Raw genomic sequence first — 17295 nt, forward strand, 5'->3', positions numbered from 1 at the left:
CAAATCTTTGTCAATTTGCTGCAATTGAGTCGGAGGTCTGTAGACAACACCCAAGTGGATAGAAGTTCCCATCTTCTTTTCAAAACAATCCATATTGCTTCTTTTCCCCAGACCCCCTGCATTTCAGTCGCTTGGATATCTGTCTTTACATAGAGAGCTACTCCTCCACCTTTTTGACCATCTCTGTCCTTCCTAAAAAGATTATATAGCCCGGTATGTTGGCATCCCATCCGTGGGAATCGCTGAACCATGCCTCTGTGATAGCAGCAATATCTAAGTCTGCATCTAACATTATCCCAGGACAAGCAGGCAGCATATTCTTAACACATGGGTGACGTCACCGACGGAGCCCTCGGTACGGACCTTTTAACTAGAAGTTTCTAGTTGGCCGCACCGCGCGTGCGCGAGTGCCTTCCCGCCCGACGGAGGAGTGCGTGGTCCCCAGTTTCTTCGTTTCCGCGGAGCGAAGAAGACGCGTGTATTTTTTCAACGGCCGTTGAAATCACTTTTTGCCTTCCCGCTCGCGCTTTTGTTATATTTTTTTCTTCCTCTACCTTCGGGTTTCCTTTTTCTTTCAATTGCAAAAAAAAAAAAAAAAAACTTTGATTTTTATTGTTTCTTTCGTTTTTGCCCCGGCGGGGCCTGTTGCCATTATACAGGCCTCGGACTTCGATTTTGCGGAGGCTATCTTCCCCTTCATGCCCCCGCAGGTCGGTTTTAAGAAGTGCCAGCGGTGTGCACGCCCGATCTCCGTTTCTGACCCACACAATTGGTGTTTGCAGTGCCTGGGTCCGGAGCATCGGGCAGATTCCTGCACCCGCTGTGCCACTTTACAAAAACGTACTCTTAAAAACCGAAGAATCCAGCAAACCCTGCTCTTCGGCTCCGAGTCGGCGATGGATTCATCACCCTCAGCGGCGGTACCGCAGAAATCGGCACCGTCCAGCTCGACACCGACCGATCCCGCATCGGCGCCACTGGCGCCAGGTAAGCCGGCTAAGAAGCCTTCCTCTTCCCTCGAGCGCCCTCCAGCTACGGTGACGACACCGTCCATACCGGCATCGCACCGGTCCCGTAAACGCTCCGCCCCGATAACGGTGAGTGCCTCGTCATCGGCCTCCTCATCGCCGGGGCGTGGAGCGGCATCCAAGGAACCGAAGAAAAAGAAAGCGGTTCCGATGCCACCCCTGGATGACCGTATCTCGGCCATCCTACAAACTCAGCTTCAGGAGCAGTTGAAGAAACAGCTTGAACAACTGCTACCCTCTATCCTGGCACCGCTCCTTCCGGTACCAGACCGGCCCGAGCCCCGCACCGAGCCCCCGGTGTCCACTCCTTCGGTACCGGTAAACACCTCGATGCCGATCCTTTCGGCACAACAACTTCCTGATGATCCTGTGGTTCATTCTCGAACCACAGTGGATCCTGCTCGGCACCAGGCGGTACGGCACTCTTCTCGGGACCGAGAACGACGCCGATCGTCCTCCCCTGGTGCCGTTTCGGTGCGCTCTGGTAAATCTTTGTCCAAAACTCACCACACCGCACCCTCCACCCCGGTGTCCCGACACGCACCAGAGGTCAGGGATCCGGATTTATGGGAGGAGACTCCTCTCGGTACCGAGGAGGATCCCTCCTCATCTGATGAGGAACCATCGGCGCCTGATGCCTCCTCTAAACCTGAGCAGTCCTCTTTTTCTAAATTTCTGAGGGAAATGTCTGCTGCTCTGTCACTTCCCCTTGAATCTGACTCCAAAAAGTCCCAAGCCTTTTTAGAAGCCTTAGACTTTGAGCAACCCCCTAAAGAGTTCCTCAAACTTCCCGTACATGACATCTTACGGGAGACATTCTACAAAAATTTGGAAAATCCCCTCACGGTACCGGGAGCTCCCCGTAAACTGGACAACCTTTACCGTGTCATCCCTATTCCAGGATTCGACAAATCTCAATTGCCCCATGAGTCCCTTCTGGTGGAATCCACCTTAAAAAAGACTCAGGGCTCCAGTGTCTATGCCTCTACCCCTCCTGGCAGAGAAGGTAAGACCATGGACAAGTTTGGCAAGAGGCTTTACCAGAATGCCATGCTTGCCAACAGGGCAAACAACTATTCCTTCCATTTTTCCTTTTATCTCAAACACTTGGTCCAACAGCTGTCTGCCCTCCAGAAGTACCTTCCTGAGCGCAAGGTCCCGCTATTCCAGCAGCACATATCTGGCCTTCTCCAAATGCGCAAGTATATGGTCCGCTCGATCTACGACTCCTTCGAGCTCACCTCTCGGGCCTCTGCCATGGCTGTAGCCATGCGTCGCTTGGCCTGGCTCAGAGTCTCCGACCTGGACATCAACCACCAGGACCGCCTGGCCAACGCCCCCTGTCTCGGGGATGAGCTTTTTGGAGAGTCACTGGATTCCACCACCCAGAAACTCTCCGCCCATGAGACTAGGTGGGACACCCTAATCAAGCCGAAAAAGAAGGCTCCGCCTGCTCGACCCTATCGGCCTCAATCATCCTACCAGCGGAGGTTCTCAGCCAGGCCACTCAATCCGCCTCCCCAACAATCTCGGCGACCCCGTCAACAGCAGCACCATGCCCAGGCTCGGTCTCAGGCCACCCAACCCTCCAAGCCTCCTCAGCCTGCTAAACAATCTCAGCCCTTTTGACTCTTCTCTCCAGGGCATAGCCAGTCATCCACCCTCGCTACCTCTTCCACAGCCTATCGGGGGTCGTCTCACCATTTTCTCAAGCCGTTGGGAAGTCATCACGTCGGACCAGTGGGTCCTCAACATCATCCGCCACGGCTACTCTCTCAACTTCCAGACTCTGCCTCCGGACAACCTTCCCGTAGAGTCTGCTTCAAACTCATCTCAAACCCCCCTCCTCCTGAGGGAGGTTCAATCCCTCCTCCTTCTCAATGCCATCGAAGAAGTACCTCCAGATCAAAGGGGGCAGGGATTCTACTCCCGCTACTTCCTGGTACCCAAAAAGACGGGAGACCTCCGTCCCATTCTCGATCTAAGGGACCTCAACAAGTGTCTGGTCAAGGAGAAGTTCAGAATGCTCTCCCTTGCCACGCTCTATCCTCTTCTTTCTCAACACGACTGGCTATGTTCCCTGGACCTCAAAGAGGCCTACACTCACATCTCCATCAATCCACATTCTCGCCGCTACCTGCGATTCCAGGTACTGCACCACCACTATCAGTACAAGGTGCTACCGTTCGGCCTCGCCTCCTCACCCAGGGTCTTCACCAAGTGCCTCATAGTGGTAGCGGCCTTCCTCAGGTCTCACAACCTCCAGGTGTTCCCCTATTTGGACGATTGGTTGGTGAAAGCACCTACGTCTCCACTTGTGCTACAGGCTACTCATCACACCATCTCTCTCCTCCACCTCCTGGGGTTCGAGATCAACTACCCCAAGTCGCATCTGCTTCCCACCCAGCGACTTCAATTCATTGGAGCAGTTCTGGACACCACGCTAATGAGGGCTTTTCTCCCCTCCGATCGCAAGCAGACCCTGCTCCATCTCTGCCGTCAGGTACTCTTGCATCCCTCCATTCCTGCTCGACAGATGATGGTCCTCCTGGGTCACATGGCCTCGACAGTGCATGTCCTTCCTCTGGCTCGTCTCCACCTTCGTACACCTCAGTGGACGCTCGCCAACCAGTGGTCACAGACTACGGATCTTCTTTCTCATCCCATCTCTGTGACATCATCTCTTCAGCAATCTCTCCAATGGTGGTTGAACTCCTCAAATCTTTCCAGGGGTCTACTTTTCCATCTGCCCCCCCACTCTATGATCATCACCACAGATGCGTCCCCCTACGCGTGGGGAGCTCACCTGGGAGATCTACGCACCCAGGGACTTTGGACCCCACAGGAGCGTCGTCATCACATCAATTTCCTGGAACTCAGAGCCATTTTCTACGCCCTCAAGGCTTTCCAGCATCTTCTCTGTCCTCAAGTCCTCCTCCTATGCACAGACAATCAAGTCGCCATGTACTACATAAACAAGCAAGGCGGCACCGGATCTCGCCCCCTTTGTCTGGAGGCTCTGCGCATCTGGACCTGGGCCACGGACCGCAATCTCTTTCTCAGGGCGGTCTACATCCAGGGCGAACAGAACTCTCTGGCCGACAATCTCAGCCGCATCCTTCAACCTCACGAGTGGACGTTGGACCCTCCGACTCTACTCTCCATCTTTGCTCGCTGGGGCACTCCGCAGGTGGACCTCTTTGCAGCACCTCACAACCATCAGCTGCCCCAATTCTGTTCCAGACTCTTCTCTCCTCACCGTCTGGCCCCGGATGCATTCCTGCTCGACTGGAGGGATCGGTTCCTCTATGCCTTCCCTCCACTTCCTTTGATGTTGCGGACCTTGTCCAAACTCCGCAAGGACAATGCCACCATGATCCTCATCGCCCCTCGGTGGCCTCGTCAACACTGGTTCTCCCTTCTGCTTCAACTCAGCTCCAGGGAGCCCATTCCTCTTCCTGTGTTTCCTACTCTACTTACACAGCAGAATCAGTCTCTACTACATCCCAACCTGTCTTCCCTCCACCTGACAGCTTGGTTTCTCTCGGGCTGACCTCTCCGGAGAATCTATCTCAACCGGTCCGCCTCATTTTGGACGCCTCCAGGAAACCGGCCACTCTTCAATGTTACCATCAGAAGTGGACCAGATTCTCCTCGTGGTGTCTCCGGCATCATCAAGAACCCACCTCTTTGGCGGTGGAAACTGTCTTGGACTATTTGCTCTCGCTGTCCAACGCTGGCCTCAAAACCACTTCCATCAGAGTCCACCTCAGTGCCATCACTGCGTTTCACGAGCCTATTCTCGGAAAACCCCTCACGGCTCATCCGCTGGTTTCAAGATTTATGAGAGGGCTCTTCAACATCAAACCGCCTCTCAAGCCTCCTCCCGTCGTCTGGGACCTGAATGTGGTTCTCTCTGCCCTTATGAAACCTCCGTTTGAGCCTCTTGCCACAACTTCATTCAGGCTTCTTACCTGGAAGGTGCTTTTTCTAATTGCCATCACCTCTGCCAGGAGGGTTAGCGAACTGCATGCACTGGTTGCCGACCCACCGTTCACTGTTTTTCACCATGACAAGGTTGTTCTGCGTACCCACCCTAAATTCCTTCCCAAGGTGGTCTCAGCTTTTCACCTCAACCAGTCCATTGTGCTTCCCGTCTTCTTTCCTAAGCCTCACTCGCATCCTGGAGAACAGGCGTTGCACACGCTGGATTGTAAGCGTGCCCTTGCTTACTACCTTGATCGTACCAGAGCTCACCGAACATCCCCCCAGCTCTTTTTGTCTTTCGATCCCAACCGTTTGGGCCGTCCTGTCTCCAAACGGACACTTTCAAATTGGCTTGCTGCCTGTATTGCCTTCTGTTATGCTCGGGCCGGTCTCTCACTGGAAGGATCTGTCACGGCCCACAGAGTCCGAGCTATGGCTGCTTCTGTGGCTTTCCTCCGTTCCACGCCCATCGAGGAAATCTGCAAGGCGGCCACTTGGTCCTCAGTTCACACGTTCACTACTCACTACTGTCTGGATGCATTCTCCAGACGGGATGGACACTTCGGCCAATCTGTGTTACAAAATTTATTTTCCTAATGGCCAACCATCCCTCCTCCCTCTTTGTTAGCTTGGAGGTCACCCATGTGTTAAGAATATGCTGCCTGCTTGTCCTGGGATAAAGCACAGTTACTTACCGTAACAGGTGTTATCCAGGGACAGCAGGCAGATATTCTTAAGTCCCACCCACCTCCCCGGGTTGGCTTCTTAGCTGGCTTATCCTAACTGGGGACCACGCACTCCTCCGTCGGGCGGGAAGGCACTCGCGCACGCGCGGTGCGGCCAACTAGAAACTTCTAGTTAAAAGGTCCGTACCGAGGGCTCCGTCGGTGACGTCACCCATGTGTTAAGAATATCTGCCTGCTGTCCCTGGATAACACCTGTTACGGTAAGTAACTGTGCTTTAAGGCTTGCAGATCCTGATTTTTGTTGCTTAGACTGGGCATTTGTGGCAATTGCTTTTCAGCTCCTATTCCACAACAATCATTTTTTGTAGTGTGTTTAATTTCATCTCATTTCCTGTTGAATCACTAGGAAGTGATTTGCTAATATTGTTGTTTTCATTGCTATCTTTATCATCAGATCTTGTCTTTTGCTGGGGGGTGGCCTCCATACACATATGCCATCCCCACCTTCTAGTTTAAATGCCTAGAAACATATTGCCTGAATTTCTCAGCTAGGATTTTTTTCCTGCCATGGCAAAGTGCAGTCCATCATTACAATAGTGTCTTGTTTTTCCATGTATTGCCCCATTCTCCTATATACCTAAAACCTTCTTGATGACACCAGGCTTTGAGCCACGTATTGAAGTTCTTATTGCCTCTCCCTTTCCATAAGTAGGCAGTACTTATGTAAAAGCTAGTGTCTTTATAAAAGGTTTTATTTCCTCCCCCAGATCCCGAAAAGCTTTCTGCGCTACAAGTCAGTTATTGTTGGTTAGGTCATTTGTTCAGAGGTGGATAATATCAGTCAGAATTTGTCTGGCATTCCTGGTAGCTGAGGATCCTGGAAGTCATTTCACTATTTTGAGTTCCTTGTCCTACGTTACAAAGTTAATCCATTTCTGGTTTGAGCTTTGCTTCACAAGTCATCTTCACTGTACATTAGGGTTGTCCAGAAAAACCTAAAGTTGGAAAAACTGTCCAAATTGAAGTATTTCCCATTAATTTGTGCTTGATCAGAAAATAATTTAAAAATATGTTTTACAGCTCATCCTAAGGTCCCTCAAAGCAGCCACTGATTACATAAAGCTCTGCTATTTTTGCTTAATGGAGCAAATTTCTTGATATTATATCCCCCAAGCTGGATTAGAGGTTTTTATCATGGGCTGGCAAGGTACGTGCTCCACTTTAAGGAATTTTATGAGCATCAGAGCATTTACTGCTCTGTCCTGCACTAAAAAACCTTAGTGCAGCTTGATACGAGGGAGTTAGCTATAACTTATGTTTTCTCACTCAGCAATGATATATTGATGAAACATTTTATGTCAAAGTTTGTTTAACTGAAAAACAGATCAGTACAGAAATAACACTAGAGTCTCCAATATGTTTATAATAAGTGGGGTTGGATTCCTTAGAACCCCACTAATACAGTGTAGGGGAACCCTACTCGGAGGTACCCGAAGTTGGCAAGGATTGCCCCTTGCAACAGCCACATGCACATGCCAGCCTTGTTCACCACTCGGGCACACAATGAGCACTTTTTCCCCTTTAAAGTGCTCATCGTGAACCGCCACTAAGGAAAAACACACACACACCGGTTACCAATTAAGTTCAATTAAAGCTAATTAAAAGCTTCCCTTCAGACCGGGACTGCCTCAAGGTGTGGTTTTTTGGTGTGTTTTTTTTTTTTAAACTACAACTAACAAACAAAAGAGCAGACTCCACAGGCTCTCAACCTTGCCTGAACTGTGGCAAGCCTTACAGCTGAGGCATCTCTAAGAAAAAAAAATTTGGGGAGGTGGGTGAATATGGGGAGAGGGACTTGACCAGTTGAGTGTGGCATCCCTGAGGTCGTACGGATCCCCAAAAGGGTCCAAGCTCTATCCAGCACCCACAAACATGGACAAAAAGGCCACTCCAACAGGCCCTAAACTTAACCAAGGAAAGACTGCACAGGCTTTCCACCTGCTGGAGACTGAGAACAGACTGATTGTAGATGGGACTGCAGTGCAAAGCCCACTTGTACTACAGCCAAAAGTCAATGTGTCTCAGTCTCCATCTGCTGGCAAAGGACTGTAAACCCATTTGTTCTGTGCAGGTCTGTAGGGACGCTAAAGAAACAAATCAGTACAAAACACTAGAATCTCCAATATGCTTATTATAATAAGTGGGGTTGGATTTCTTAGAACCCCACTAAAGCAGTGTTACAACCACAAAAGCATAGGAAATCATTCTCCTGTCAGCAAATAAGACATTTTAAGCAAAAAAAAAAAATCTAGTAGTAGCTTATTAAATGAACCTTCAATATCTGCACTTTATTATGGAAAACAGAAATTTAACACTTCACTAATAGCTAAACACTGCTTGCCCTGGATCGGTAGCATAGAACGTTGCTACTCCTTGGGTTCTGGCCAGGTACTAGAGACCTAGATTGGCCACTGTGAAAATGGGCTACTGGGCTTGATGGACCATTGGTCTGACCCAGTAAAGCTATTCTTATGATTTTATGTTAGATAGAAACATGATGGCAGACTTCCCCATTTTTTTCAAAAACCATCCGGGCTCCTGGACAACAACAAAAAAACCCGACATGTCCAGGTAACCTTATCTATGCAGCCCAATTTGGCACAGCCTACAGCCCGGTGGTTGGGGACCCCCGTTTTAAAGCATGAAAGCAGCGAGATGGAGTCAGAAGGCCAGTAGTGACAAGCAGGCTGGACTGCAGGGGTCATCCCTCGTTCACTAATCAATGCTCAGATTATATCATTCTAAAAACTTTTACTGAATGCTACGTTGCAGACACCCCAAAGCAAGCCCACCTTTTGGAACAGAAAATGCTTTTCTTTCATAGCCGTCAGGAATAAGAAGCTGCTTGTTCCTTTCCAACTCTTCCTTATTCAGACGATCCATTATCTCTTCCAGTGTTTTAACAATCTCTGCAAACGAAGGACGCAGCTTTGGGTCCATCTGTAAGAGAATGATTCAAATGAGGAAGGAAGTTAGTGGACTTGAATCTTCATGCGTGGGGCACATCACTGACAAGATTCTGTACAGGAAAATAGTTTCCCACTAACTTTTTCTAGAAGCCTAAAGATCAGAGATGCACCAGTTCAGGCCTGAAGTGCCTGAAACAAGCCAGGTTTCAAAGTTATTCCAAAGGAATAGGCATGAGCTACTATTTATCATTTCTATAGTGCTGAAAGGCATACGCAGCACTGTACATTTAACATGGTCCCTGCTAAGAGCAGCTTACAATCTAATTTGGACAGACAGGACATCTCAGGGGTGGGGAGATTCTGGGAGAGGAAAGGCATCTGACAGCAGTTTCATAAGGGAGCTTTTAGCTTGGATTTGAAGACTGCTAGAGATTGAGCATGACATTGATTCAGGCAGCAAGTTCCAGGAATATGGTGCGGCAAGAAAGAAGGGACAGAAACTGGCATTGTCAGTAGAGACTTTCAAAACACAAGAGTACTCGGTTATTTCAGAACTCTGCTTTATTTGTGTGGTGGCTCAACACGCCTAAACAATATATTTTGCAGAATACAGTGTATCGCGGGTAAGGACAACTTCTCAAAGGTCACTTTTTGGAGTTAATTCGAGCTTGAGAGATATTGGGGGGCTACAGAGTGAATGCACTTGCAAGTCAATAAGAGGAGTTGGAACTGTATTTGAAAACAATTAAGGGAAGAGAAGTCATTAGACAGATTCAAAGGAATATTAAAAAGTTTTGTATAAAGACGCGTTTGACACATAGCATTCATACGAGGCCATGTTTATAAATTCATCCTATCCCCATGTATTGCCCTTTTACCGTTATCGTTCCTGTACTGATTGTAGTTCCTTATGGCTCCCTTTTGTTTTAATCTGTAGCTTATTTGTTGTCATCGTTTGTGCTGTTTACTAACCATTTTGTCAGTTTTCCCCATTTTTTATATTGTACATTACTTTGAAATCTTTGATATTGTGATTCAATCAAACTTTTAATAAACTTGAACAGATGGGGAGTCAATGAAGCGACTTGAGGAGAGGGATTACGTATGTAAGAATAGCTGCTCTCACGGAATATGCATTTTGAATGGATTGAAGGGGTGAGAGATAAATGTGCAGGAGGCCCGAGAGAAGTACGTTGCAGCAGTCTAAGCATGAGGTGATGAGAGCGTGGAAGGGTTTTCGTAGTGTGTTCAGAAAAGAGGGGTCAGATTTTAGTAATATAGAAGAGGGAGCAACAGGTTTTGGCAGTTTGTTGGATCTGAGCAGAGAAAGACAGAGAGGAGTCAAAGATCATCCCGAGGTTGCGAGCTGACGAGACAGGGAGGAGGAGAGTGTTATTCACAGCAATAGAGAATGGAGGGGAAGGGAGGTGAGTTTAGATGGAAAGATAAGGAATTCAGTTTTAGCCATATTGAGTTTTGAGATGTAACATAGTAGATGACAGCAGTTAAAGACCCGAATGGTCCATCCAGTCTGCCCAACCTAATTCAATTTAAATTTTTAAATTTTTTCTTCTTAGCTATTTCTGGGCAAGAATCCAAAGCTTTATCCGGTACTGTGCTTGGGTTCCAACTGCCGAAATCTCTGTTAAGACTTACTCCAGCCTATCTACACCCTCCCAGCCATTGAAGCCCTCCCCAGCCCATCCTCCACCAAACGGCCATATACAGACACGGACCGTGCAAGTCTGCCCAGTACTGGCCTTAGTTCAATATTTAATATTATTTTCTGATTCTAGAACCTCTGTCCCACGCTTCTTTGAACCCAGTCACAGTTTTACTCTCCACCTCTCTCGGGAGCGCATTCCAGGCATCCACTACCCTCTCCGTAAAGTAGAATTTCCTAACATTGCCCCTGAATCTACCACCCCTCAACCTCAAATTATGTCCTCAGGTTTTACCATTTTCCTTTCTATGTTAATACCCTTCAAGTATTTGAACGTCTGAATCATATCTCCCCTGTCTCTCCTTTCCTCTGGGTATACATATTCAGGGCTTCCAGTCTCTCCTCATACGTCTTCTGGCGCAAGCCTCCTATCATTTTCGTCGCCCTCCTCTGGACCGCCTCAAGTCTTCTTACGTCTTTCGCCAGATACGGTCTCCAAAACTGAACCCAATACTCCAAGTGGGGCCTCACCAATGACCTGTACAGGGGCATCAACACCTTCTTTCTTCTACTGTCTACGCCTCTCTTTATACAGCCCAGCATCCTTCTGGCAGCAGCCACTGCCTTGTCACACTGTTTTTTCACCTTTAGATCTTCGGACACTATCACCCCAAGGTCCCTCTCCCTGTCCGTGCATATCAGCTTCTCTCCTCCCAGCATATACGGTTCCTTCCTATTATTAATCCCCAAATGCATTACTCTGCATTGAATTTTAGTTGCCAGGCATTAGACCATTCCTCTAACTTTTGCATATCCTTTTTTTATATTTTCCACTCCCTCTTCGGTGTCTACTCTATTACAAATCTTAGTATCATCTGCAAAAAGGCACACTTTTCCTTTTAACACTTTTCCTTTTAACCCTTCAACAATGTCACTCAAACATATTGAACAGGATTGGCCCCAGCACTGAACTCTGAGGGACTCCACTACTCACCTTTCTTTCCTTCGAGCGACTTCCATTAACCACCACCCTCTGGCGTCTGTCCGACAGCCAGTTGCTGACCCAGTTCACCACTTTGGGTCCTAACTTCAGCCCTTCAAGTTTGTTCAACAGCTTCCTATGAGGAACTGTATCAAAGGCTTTGCTGAAATCCAAGTAAATTACATCTAGCATATGTCCTCGATCCAGCTCTCTGGTCACCCAATCAAAAAATTCAATCAGGTTCGTTTGGCACGATTTACCTTTTGTAAAGCCATGTTGCCTCGGATCCTGTAACCCATTAGATTCAAGGAAGTACACTATCCTTTCTTTCAGCAAAACTTCCATTATTTTTCCAACAACTGATGCGAGGCTCACCGGCCTGTAGTTTCCTGCTTCATCCCTGTGACCACTTTTATGAATAGGGACCACATCCGCTCTCCTCCAATCCCCAGGAATCACTCCCATCTCCAGAGATTTGTTGAACAAGTCTTTAATAGGACTCGCCAGACCTCTCTGAGCTCCCTTAGTATCCTGGGATGGATCCCGTCTGGTCCCATCGCTTTGTCCACCTTCAGTTTTCAAGTTGCTCATAAACACCCTCCTCTGTGAACGGCGCAGAATCTACTCCATTTTCTCGTGTAACTTTGCCAGACAATCTCGGTCCTTTTTCAGGATTTTCTTCTGTGAACACAGAACAGAAGTATTTGTTTGGCACGTTTGCTTTCTCCTCATCACTCTCCACATATTGGTTCTCAGCATCTTTTAGCCTATCAATTCCATTTTTCATCTTCCTCCTTTCTCTAATATCTGAAAAATTTTTGTCTCCCTTTTTTACATTTTTAGCCATTTGTTCTTCCGCCTGTGCTTTCGCCAGACGTATCTCTCTCTTGATTTCTTTCAGTTTCACCCTGTAGTCCTTTCTGATCTCCTTTTCTTGGGTTTTTTTATATTTCACGAATGCCAACTCTTTCGCCTTTATTTTCTCAGCCACTAGGTTGGAGAACCATATCGGCTTCCTTTTTCTCTTGTTTTTATTGATTTTCTTCACATAAAGGTCCGTAGCCATTTTTATCGCTCCTTTCAGCTTAGACCACTGTCTTTCCACTTCTCTTATGTCCTCCCATCCTAACAGCTCTTTCTTCAGGTACTCTCCCATTACATTAAAGTCCGTACGTTTGAAATCTAGGACTTTTTAAGTATCGTGCGGCCGCTCTCCACCTTAGCCGTTATATCAAACCAAACCGTTTGATGATCGCTACTTCCCAGTTGAGCACCCACTCGAACATTAGAGATACTCTCTCCATTTGTGAGGACCAGATCCAATATCACTTTTTCCCTTGTGGGTTCCGTCACCATTTGTCTGAGCAGAGCCTCTTGAAAGGCATCCACAATCTCTCTACTTCTTTCCGATTCCGCAGGTGAACATTCCAGTCCGCATCCGGCAGGTTGAAATCTCCCAACAGCAGAACCTCCTCTTCTTTAGCACTCTCCAGACCAGTAGAGGTTAATCTTTACAAATGGTATATATCCAATCATGACCAGCAGGTGGAGACTGAAAACAAAACTGTGGGACAGTATATAATATACTCCCTTCTCCATTTACCTCAGTCTTCTTTCAGTCTCCAGCAGGTGTTGATGTGATCTGTACCCATCTCCCTTGGTAGGGCTGTTGGAATTTGTTTAGGGGGTTTATAGTCCCTGTTCCTTCCAAACTTTTGGATATCCAAATCAGATCCTTATCAATTTGCTGCGATTGAGTCGGAGGTCTGTAGACTACACCCACGTAGATAGAAGTTCCATCGTCTCTCCATCCAAGTTGCAATGTCAAACAGGCAGGCTGAGATTCGGGCAGGCTGTAGAGATATCTGGTGTGGAGAAGTACATCTGGGAGTCATCAGCAAAGAGGTGATATTGAAAACCATGAGAGGAGATCAGTATACCGAAAGAGTGGGTATATACGGAAAGATGAGGACCCAGGATCGAGCCTTGAGGTACACAGATACAGTGGTATGGCAGCGGAGGACGATCCACCATAACGATAGGAGAGAAGAAAACCAGGAGAGAACAGAACCCTGGAATCCCAGCGAGGATAGTGTGTCGAGGAGCAGGTGATGGCAAGTTATTCTTATACTAGTCTTATAGCCCGTTACATTAACGGATGCTAGAATATATGTGTGTGTCTGTTTTTCTCTCTCTCTCTCCTTAGCTGCTTTCTGTATTTTTGTCTATATTTTTCCTCGGCTGTCCTCCCATTCTCCCTTCCTTTTACCTTCCCTGTGTCCACCACCACCCCTTCACTGCTCCCCTTATCCAGCAGCAGCCCTTCTTTTTATCTCCCCCTGTCCAGCAGCACCTCTTTCCTGTCCCCCTGTCCAACAGTAGGCCTCCCTTCCTTTTTCTTCCCCCCCCCGTCTCTTCCTCTGTCCATCAGCACCTCTTTCCTGTCCCGCTGTCCAGCAGTAGGCCTCCAATTTGGCTTTTTATTTTTTTCTCTCTGACTGGTTGTACCTCCATGTGCTACTATTGTGAGTAGCTGTACTTTCATACGATACCCTTCCGGTAGCATGGTTCCCCCTATTAATCCCTATAATTCTTGGGTTACATTGCATATTCTTTTAACTCTCCGCATATCTCATTGGAGTAGGGCTTTCTTATTATTTCTTTGCATGAAACTCACTTGTGATTTGCATGACGGCTTTGCTTGAATGAACCTTGGTACACCAATTATTTTGTAGCTTTTCCACGCCCTGCTGGTACCCCGGTTGTTCTGGCATACCCCAGTAACTCGTCCAGGCCTCCCTTCCTTTTTCTTCTCCCCCCCTGTCTGTTCCCCTGTCCAGCAGCACCCCTTACCTTGCATCTGGCTTCCGCTGACAGCTGCCGCGGCCGCAAGCCTCCACACGCATGCGCACTCCTACCTGCAGGGCCCTACAGCGCACGGAAAACGGAACACGCAGGTGGGAGTGCACATGCGCGTTTAGGCTTTTATTATATTAGATTCTCATGTCGATCAACTGTGTCGAAGGCAGCAGACAGATCGAGAAGGATGAGGCTAGAGTGGAGGCCATTGGATTTGGCCAGGAACAAGTCAGATACTTTAGCAAGGGTAGTTCAACATCCTTTCTTTCAGCAACACTTCCATTATTTTTCCAACAATCGAAGTGAGGCTTACTGGCCTGTAGCTTCCCGCTTCATCTCTGTGACCACTTTTGTGTATAGGGACCACATCTGCTCTTCTCCAATCTTCAGGAACCACTCCCATCTACAGAGATTTGTGAACAAGTCTTTAATAGGTCCCGCCAGAGCCTCTTTGAGCTCCCTCAGTATCCTGGGATGGATCCTGTCGAGTCCCATCGCTTTGTCAACCTACAGTTTTTCAAGGTGTTCATAAACACTTTCCTCTGTGAACGGCGCAGAATCTACATTTTCTTGTGTAACTTTGCCAGACAATCTCGGTCCTTCTCCAGGATTTTCTTCCGTGAACATAGAAGAAAAGTATTTGTTTAGCACGTTTGCTTTTTCCTCATCACTCTCAACATAATGGTTCATAGCATCTTTTAGGTTTTGCAATTCCATTTTTCATCTTCCTCCTTTGACTAATATATCTGAAAAAAAATTTGTCTCCTTTTTTTTTACATTTTTAGCCATTTGCTCTTCCGCCTGTGCTTTTGCCAGATGTATCTCTTGGCTTCTTTCAGTTTCATCTGGTAGTCCTTTCTGTACTCCTCTTCTTGAGTTTTTTATATTTCAGGAACGCCAACACTTTGCCTTTATTTTCTCTGCCACTAGTTTGGAGAACCATATTGGTTTCCTTTTCTCTTGTTTTTATTTATTTTCTTCATATAAAAGATCCATAGCCATTTTTAATAATAATCATAATAATAATAATAACAACAGTTTATATACCGCAGTACCGTTAAGTTCTATGAGGTTTACAAAAGATTAGTGAAGTACAAGTTGAGAGAACTTTAAGGGAAGGGGGAACAAGAGGGGGAAAGGGCAAGAGAACCGTTATAGAGGGGAAGAGAGGAACGGGTCAACTGTCTACATACTTCTGGAACAGGTGAGTTTTATTGCTCCTTTCCGCTTCTCTTATGTCCTCCCATCGTAATAGCTCTTTCTTCAGGTACTCTCCCATTTTATTAAAGTCCGTGCGTTTGAGCGGGACACCTTAAAGTCACCTGTGGTGGATACGGTGGTCTCAGCCATCGCGAAGTGGCATATTGTGCCTGTTGAGGGTGGCTCTGTGTTAAGGGACCCTGAGGAGCGTAAAGTGGAGTCTCTCAAACAGTTTTATGCTACTGCTCTGGTGGTCCAGGCAGCGATGTGTGATGGTCTGGTTGCTTGGGCTTGTTTTCCCTGGGCTGAGCGTATCCTTCACCGCAAGTCTGATAACTGGGACTTAGTAGAGCAGGAAGTTGCCAAGATTAAGATGGGTGCTTCTTATCTCTCAGATGCCATGTATGATCTTTTGCGAGCTTCGGGCATGGTCGGCGGATGCAGCGTCCAAGGCTAAGCTGATGAAATTTCCCTTTAGGGGTCTTTCTTGTTTGGAGAAGATTTGGACAAGTTGGTTCAGACCTTAAATGACTAAGGTGCCTCACTTGCCTAAAGATAGGGCTAGGCCGCTGGAGTGGGGTGGCAATGCTAGAGGGTGCTTGAATGATCTCCGTCTATGCCCTGGTTGAGGGGCCACTTCCTTTTTTACCCCCAGGACCTCCCAGGGTCGTTTTCAGCTCATGCTGGCCTTTCGGGAGGCCCGTGGGGGAGCTGGGAATTCCTCCGCTGGTTCCCCCGCGCCCATCTGCGCAACTTCTAGCCAAAGTGGGCAGAGATCATGTTCGATCAGTGGGTCCTGGAGGTGATTCAGGACGAATATGATCTGGAGTTTGCCCGCTCCTTGCCAGATCATTTTCTAGCTTTTCCTTGTCTTTTGGCCTGGAAGAAGCAGGCTTTTCGCCAGACCCTTCAAGGGTTGCTAGATCTCAAAGAAGTGGTTCCAGTTCCCCCTCAGGAATGTTGCACCAGCAGGTACTCCATTTACTTTATGGTGCCCAAGAAAGAGGGGACTTTTTGGCCCATCCTCAATTTGAAAGGGGTCAACAGGGCTCTCAGGGTTCCATCTTTTTGCATGGAGACGCTGCAGTCAGTTTTTTTAGCAGTTCAGCCAGGGGAATATCTGACTTATCTTGATCTAACGAAGGCCTACTTGCATGTTCCGATCCGGGCCTCCCATCAGCAGTTCCTTCGCTTTGCGATCTTGGGATGGCACTATCAGTTTTGTGCGCTTCCTTTTTGTCTGGCCATGGCCCCAAGGTCGTTAAACCAAGGTTAAGGTGGTCGTGGTGGTGGTTTGCGCAAAGAGGACATTCTGGTTCATCCCTATCTGGACGACTGGTTGATTCGAGCAAAGTCATTATCCCAGGACAAGCAGGCAGGTATTCTCACTAGTGGGTGATGTCATCCGACAGAGCCCCGATACGGACGTCTCACAAGCATGTTTTGCTTGAAGAAACTCAGAAGTTTCGAGATGCCCGCACCGCGCATGCGCCAGTGCCTTCCCGCCCAATGGTCCGGGCGTGTCTCCTCAGTTCTTTTTCTTCCGCGGAGCTGAGAAGTTTACTTCAATTCTGCGCCCATTGAATCTGTTTTTTGCCTTCTGTATTGCCGCGGGTTGGGTTCTTTTGGCTCTCTCGTGCATTTCTTTCTTTCTTTGATTTCTTTTTTTTTATTTTTTTCTTCCGACACCAGGTCGGCCGCGTGGCTGGGGCCCCGCGCCTTCGACCTTGCGGCGGAGCTTTTCTGGCCTATGTCCCGGCCGATCACCGGTTTTAAAAAGTGCAGCAAGTGCCAGTGCGCGATTTCGCTCACGGACCCGCATCAACGCTGCCTACAGTGTCTGGGTCCGGATCACTTTCCGAAATCGTGCCAGCCTTGCTCCACTCTGACGGCGCGAGCGTTTAAGCGCCGCTGTCTGCTG

General features: G+C 47.9%; 1 protein-coding gene across 5 annotated transcripts in view; it reads right to left on the reverse strand.

Moving 5' to 3' along the window:
- The window catches only part of TESK2 (testis associated actin remodelling kinase 2), a 146776-nt gene that overhangs the window by 12333 nt on the left and 117148 nt on the right, over positions 1–17295 (reverse strand). For all 5 annotated transcript variants that reach the window (XM_033916665.1, XM_033916660.1, XM_033916663.1 and 2 more), the window contains one exon: positions 8554–8701. In XM_033916665.1, the coding sequence (XP_033772556.1) occupies positions 8554–8701 (148 nt within the window). The remainder of the gene's footprint in view (positions 1–8553; positions 8702–17295) is intronic.

Source organism: Geotrypetes seraphini, chromosome 12 (assembly GCF_902459505.1).
Source record: "Geotrypetes seraphini chromosome 12, aGeoSer1.1, whole genome shotgun sequence".
Taxonomy (NCBI): domain Eukaryota; kingdom Metazoa; phylum Chordata; class Amphibia; order Gymnophiona; family Dermophiidae; genus Geotrypetes; species Geotrypetes seraphini.